This window comes from Erigeron canadensis, chromosome 8 (genome assembly GCF_010389155.1).
Source record: "Erigeron canadensis isolate Cc75 chromosome 8, C_canadensis_v1, whole genome shotgun sequence".
Taxonomy (NCBI): Eukaryota; Viridiplantae; Streptophyta; class Magnoliopsida; order Asterales; family Asteraceae; genus Erigeron; species Erigeron canadensis.
In genome coordinates this window covers 28,476,050-28,482,928 of record NC_057768.1, presented here as the reverse complement: position 1 = coordinate 28,482,928, position 6,879 = coordinate 28,476,050, and the positions used below count along the sequence as shown (strand labels likewise).

Genomic DNA, 6,879 nt, shown 5'->3' with positions numbered 1-6,879 from the left:
ACTATGTAGTTAAATTGTGATTTAGGAAGATTAATAGAAATTTTTTAATCGAGGATATCATTTCTGTGATCTTATTATCTTAAAACTTCGAAACATTACAAAAAACATAGTCAAGTTTCCATGCCATTGTTAAAAATCAAACATTTTCAAGTTTGGAAATGTCATCCTTATGTCCATTTTTATTTTATTTTTAATGTAAATCTTATGTCTAATTATTACTTTTACATTATCCCTTAACGTTACTTCTACTCTTAAAATACATACGTTACCCCTTTAACATTAATCATCTTTACATTATTTACCTAAAATACACATCTTGTTGTTATCATCACCACTACCGCCGCATTGATATGGTATCTTTCAAGTACCTTTTGGGTTTTATACCACTAATTTTCTTCAGACAAACATGGGGAAGTTAGTCATTTATATATAACCATTTTAAATGCAGACAATTATGCAAAAGCTCATTAAAAACTGAGTAACAATTAGGAGAATTAATCTGATAGGATGTAAATACAATGTGGGAGCATTTGAGATGGGAAGTGGTAACATCATGTCAGCTCAAATTAGACATGTAACAATTGAAGACTGGGTTTCAAGAGGGACCTAAAATTAATTGGGTTGTTGAAAAATAATGGCAATTTAATGAAATTGATATGAATAATTGAATATCTTCCATTCTCTGTCGACTATTGTGGTGACTGGTGACAGAGTACATAGGTTGGTACTTCACCCGCAATACAAATAAGTAACCTGTAACCCAAGAGTGAACATAAAATACTAAGAAAATCACTAGGACTATCATATTTGGCTTATTCGTGAATCATTTAAATCTCTTTGATTAATTTTTTTATTTATCAAAATAGTCTTTTGATCCATGAAATTATGTCGTGGAACAAAAAAAGTCACCTTTTATTTTGGATCTAGTGACTAGTGAGCATACTTGAGTTACGTGACTTACGTCTCACCCGGTCACCCCAATATCCCATAGTCATTGAATTGCCAACAAAACCACCCCAAAAGTTTTTTTCGGCAAAAAAGTAAAAAAAAACAATATATACTTTTAACACTACTTAGAAAAATAAAAATGGCAAGATTAAAAACTCAAACCTACTTTTAGGAAAGGTTTTGACTTGAATAAATGGAAATAAAAAAAAAAACAAAAACCATTACTACAACTTATTGTACCATACTGTATAAATAATACAACAGACTATACAGATAAATAAGGAGATTTATTAAGTTATGTGATACTAAAACTAAAACACTACATATAGATCTGAGAAATAGAATTGTATGAGAAAAGGATGAACACAAAGCTTGTTTTGAATGCAAAGTACATAGCTATATATCATGGAACACTTGAAACTGAACAAATTATTTGCGAACAATTTAGATCGAATAACATGGAAAAACACACATGCATCTAAAATAGACTGAATCATTTTGCAGATGTTTGAATAAGATCAACCAATTTCTCCAAATTAGCCATAGACGAACCAGAAGGACAAGAACATGCCTCTTCAATCATGTTTTTCAAATCAACCGCATTCTTCCTCATCTCATTCCCTTTATCTCCATTCATCATCTCGATCACTAGCTTCGAAACTTCATCCCTCTTCACATCATTGTCGATCTCTAAGGCAACACCCCATTTGTTACAACACACCCAACAATTTGGGTGTTGGTCACCAAAAAAGGGCCAACAAATCATTGGTACTCCATTAGAAATACTTTCAATCGTTGAATTCCATCCGTTGTGTGTTAAAAATCCTCCAATTGACGGGTGACTTAAAACTTGTTCTTGAGGGCACCAACTAGCTAACAAGCCTCTATTTTTTGTCTCTTCCAACAACTCGGGTGGAAGAACAGCAGACTCACCAATCACGACATCAGGGCGTATAATCCACAAGAATGAATAGTTACTTTTTGCTAGTCCCCAACCAAACTCGACTAGTTGTTGAGATGTCATTACTGTAATACTACCAAAGTTCACATAAACGACCGAATTTGGCTCCTTTGAATCTAGCCATTCTAAACACTCGAGGTCTTCTTTCCAAAGGTTTGATTTGATTGATGCAAGAGATTTGTCAACAAGTTTCTTCTCTAGTAAATGCAATGGGCCAATTGCATAACAAGGACCAAACTTTGAAGAAATTGTGTCAAAAGTGTCGTTTTTTTCAAGTTCATGACAAGTATTGAAAACAATAACAGAGAAAGGTGCAGTTTTTGCTCTCTCCATTTGTAAAGAAATAAACTCAACCATGTATTCATCACCCGGGTTCAAACATCTAATCCAAGGCGGAAAATCTTTTAAACGTAGGCCAGGCATGGTTGGTATACAATCTACAACCGTATCCAAGTAACCATTTACTGCGAAACTTGAATCTGTATATCAAATAGAAATCAAAAGATGATATTAAACGCACGTTGCAAACACAAGAAAGTTTTATGATTGATACAACTACTAATTAGGATTTGTGACTAACGCGTTGGGGTCACAGAACTTAATTGACTTTGTTGATTGTTTTATATAGCTAGCGTTGCGTACTATCCGCACAATGCAACGAGATTATATATTTTTTGGCGTCGATTGGTTCGACGCATCTTCGCAAAAGGATCCCAGTTGTAGAGAAAATAAGATGATACGAGTTGCGACGTGATGGCGGGCTGGTGATGTAATAGCGGTGGCGGTGATGGGGTTATCGACCTGCATGGGCTCCGCCCTTGGATTTAAAAATTCGTCGAAAGAATATCGAATGAACTCTCTAATGAAAGAGCATAAAATTTTAAGAACACCCATATAATTTTTATAATTTATCGATGTATGGTTTTTGAGATAAAGATTTTGAATGTATTAGAAGAATAAAATGATTTATAGATGAGAGAAAAAGAAATGAGTGGTTGAGATTTGAAGAAAGAGAAATGACATTATAGTTATTTTAGGTAAATATAAAATAGATAGCATGAGCATTTTGGAGAAGTAAATGTTGAAACTTAAAAATTTAGACATGGATTATTTCCTTAATAATCTTCCGATAAATTACAAAAATGTATACTAAAATAAATTCGTTAACAAAACATTAATTTATAAATAAATTATATATATTATAGTTATTAGAGAATAAAAACTCATTAATAAAAACTTAAAAAATTCATAAATATCCTTATAAAATATATTAGTTATTATACTCACACATTGCCGCATAATACAAGTTTTATACGACAAAGTTTTTCATACAAAATACAAATAATATATAGTAGACAAGTATCTCTCTATACAGTACATTTATATCAAATATTCATACGTAAGTTTAAAAAGCCAATGTGGTTGTCATTTGTGATTAATTGATAAAAGTCTTTGACCGTATGATATTCTACCAGAGTTTAAGTTAAATTCAAAAATATTGAACAAAACAAAAACTATATACACTACAAAAAAATTTCATTTATTCACACTTCCTCTAAACAAGTGTGAAGAAATTTCTTAATTTATTCACGCTTAAAAATGTTTAAAAAATACACACACATAAAAGTGTGAAAATTTTTGAAAAATTATAATTTTTTCACACTTATATATGTGGAAAGAAAAAATTCACACCTAAAAGTGTGAACAAATGTCAAATATATTCACACTTAAAAGTGTGAAACTCAAATTGTAACACCTAATTTCTTCACACCTTCATTGTGTGAAAAAATTTGGTGTTACAAATTATTCCTTACACTTCTAAGTGTGAACAATTGATATAATTTTACACACTTAGAAGTGTGAACTTTTTTTTCTCACATATATAAGTATGAAAAATTTATGATTTTTCAAATTTTTTCACACTTTTAAATATAAATACTTTTTAAACATTTTTAAGTGTGAACAAATTAAGAAATTTCTTCACACTTGTTTAAAGTAAGTGTGAATAAATGACATTTTTGTTGTAGTGATAATACAATAATGACACTCTGACGATGGTGATATAATATAGTGTCTTGCTTTTTATGTTACATGAACGTAAGACATAGTGATAATGAAAATAATATATATAATATATATATATATATTGAAAAACGTTATATATAACAAGAGAAAAATAATCAAAAGTAAATATTTAAAAGTAAAATCACGAATGTATGAATGTTTTTTTGACCGAAACATGAACCCAAAATTTGATGTAAAAAATGAAAATGAAAACTTTGAGAGAACAAAAGTAAATAGGAGTAGAAATTGAAAGGGTAAAATAAAAATTAGCCACATTATGTACGTATAAAAATGTGTACAATTCTTATTACTTTTAGTATTATTTTCTGAACATATACATTTTTGAATCATTAACGAATGACGTCAAGAGTATTATCATATAATTAGCGGTGCCACTCTGACACCAAGTCACTAATTCAAAGGAAACTCATTTTTTCCATATATAAAAAGAACCCAACTGATGAGTTTCGAACGTAGAACCTTGTGGTCATTGAGTATAAGTATAGTATATATAGATACTCAGTTTATCAATTTTCATTTTTAAAAATTTTCATTCACAGATAACTAGCACTATCTTACATGTTTGTTTGTTGAACATTTTAAAGTTATCGGCAACGCAGCCGACCGCCAGCCATCATCATTATCCTCTTATCGTATGTAAAGATGGTTTTAGAAAATGACAATTTTAAAAAACACTACTTCAATTCAATTATCTATACTAATTATCGGGGACTCCGTCACTCCTCCCTTTTTCTTATAAAAGATAAAAATAAAAAAAATAACATGTCTTGTAATATACATTTTCATTTTTTCATCTTTACCCAATTAAGTAACTACACTATCTTCTGGTAAATAAAAAACCTTTACATTAATAATCATTCACCACCGTTGCTACCACCACCTATTACCACTACCGTCATTACATCGTGCTAGGCATACATTTAGTATATTGAAATAAAGTTAAGCTCTCTAATAAGTAACAATAATAGAAGTTAATTATTATTTTGGAAAGCAATGACTTTTAGTTAAAGTGATTGAGGTGAGTTCTTGATATGACTTTAATAACAGGAATGTTTTGAGTTCAATTCTCACATACTGACAAAAAAAAAAAAATTAATTAAAATACTCTATTGCAAAAAAAGAAAAGGAGTTTATTAATTACCTTTAAGGGGCATCAAGCCCTTCTCCAAAAGATAAGAAAACTGCTCAAAGCATAACAAAGAGCTAGCCCCACTAGTCCATAAGAAAAACTCGGGGATATCGAGTTCTTTAGCAGCCGCACGTGTGAACCCCATAAGCAAATCAGCCATTATGCAAGTTACTGGTGAATAAGAAGCACCCAATTTTGAAATGAGCTCTTTAAGCGCTCCCAAACAGTTGTCTTCAAGGGATCTTGCTAGAGATGTCACCTCTTGGGTAGCATCAAGGTTTTCCGGGGTTGGAAGGCCGTCGGGAAAGGTCTCGAACCGAAAGGAAGGTAAACCACGTAACGCGTCTGAGCCGCGAGACCTTACGAGGCGTTGGTGGTTGAATTCAGTGTTGATGAAAGTTATATCAAAGCCTTTTGAATGAAGGATTTTGGCAAGTTTTAGCATTGGGTTAATGTGACCTTGTACTGGAGCTGGTATGCACACTACATGTGGCTTCTTCTCTTGTCGTGAACCCATTGAACCTTTGTTCTTCTTTTTCTTTCTTTGTATATTTATAAGAAGATACAACTATGTAGTAATCATTTTATAGAGAAAGAAAACAACATACGTTAATTACAAGAAAGATAAAAGTTTTGTCACCTTATAACTAGCTACTAAAGATAAGAATAAATAAAATAAGGTACTGTATATAAAATTACACTTATATCTAGTTCCGTTATCCCATAAGCATTATAGAAAACCTCGTACTCTTTCATAAGAACCCCCGACTATGTCCATTTTATAAAGACAAAATGTTTTCCATATGATCCAACCATTCGTACCCTTTCATGGGCGATGCCAATTCATAACTAACCTACTATACTAAGATATTATTGTACATTTTTTTTTTGACACGCGCATATCGAACATATATTATAATGAGGGGTCTAAACTATATTGAATTAATCAAGTTCACGCTAGAAAGCTCTCTTAACCAACACCTTATAGGAGGAAAACCCTCTATTAATTCGCCGAAGGCGTGACGATTAATAGAATTAAACTCTTGCTTTCTCCGGTCTTAAACTTGGGTCTTCCAAGAACAAAGCCTTCATTGAAGGGGTTTTTGTGCGACTGGGCTATCAAGCCAATGACATTATTGTACATCTATCTATCTATATCTGTTACTCGTGTATATATATATATATATATATATATAGTAATCCGCATATTATGCGGACCAATTAAGAAAATTTTTACTTTAATTTACCAAAAAATATTTGTATATGTTATATAGTCCTATAATAAAAATATGCATATATATATAACTTAAAAGAAAGCATGTAACCCATTTGCATATAATAAACTAAAATATTTAAAAGTGAAGATATTTAATGGAGAAATAGAAAATAAATATTCAATTAAATATGATGTTATAAATTAATTAAATAAAAACAAATAATTAGTAAGAAAATATCTAATAATAACAAGTATTTTTCTTTTTTAATAAAATGATGTCATTGCAACTTTTTTTAATTTATTTAAAAGATATATAATCAATAAGAAAATGAGTAGAGGTATATATATATATATATATTATATCGGGTAAAGTTCATGTTATAACTATTCATATATAAACATAGATAATTTGAAGTATAATTTCTATAGTTCATATGTGAATGAATATGATCATATATATCATACGTATATGAACATCAAATTATAACTTAATAGTTCTTATAGTTTTCACAATTCAAATGGTCTCCCATGAACTTTTTT

At 30.4% G+C, this 6,879-nt stretch overlaps 1 protein-coding gene across 1 annotated transcript; it reads right to left on the bottom strand.

The window, feature by feature from the left end:
* Positions 1-1,297: 1,297 nt before the first annotated feature.
* On the bottom strand, positions 1,298-5,708 carry LOC122578197 (7-deoxyloganetin glucosyltransferase-like). Its single transcript, XM_043750104.1, has 2 exons — positions 5,136-5,708; positions 1,298-2,388 (listed from the first exon to the last, which is right to left on the bottom strand). The coding sequence occupies exons 1-2, from the start codon at positions 5,638-5,640 to the stop codon at positions 1,442-1,444; spliced, it is 1,452 nt and encodes a 483-aa protein (XP_043606039.1). The 5' UTR covers positions 5,641-5,708; the 3' UTR covers positions 1,298-1,441.
* Positions 5,709-6,879: the final 1,171 nt, after the last annotated feature.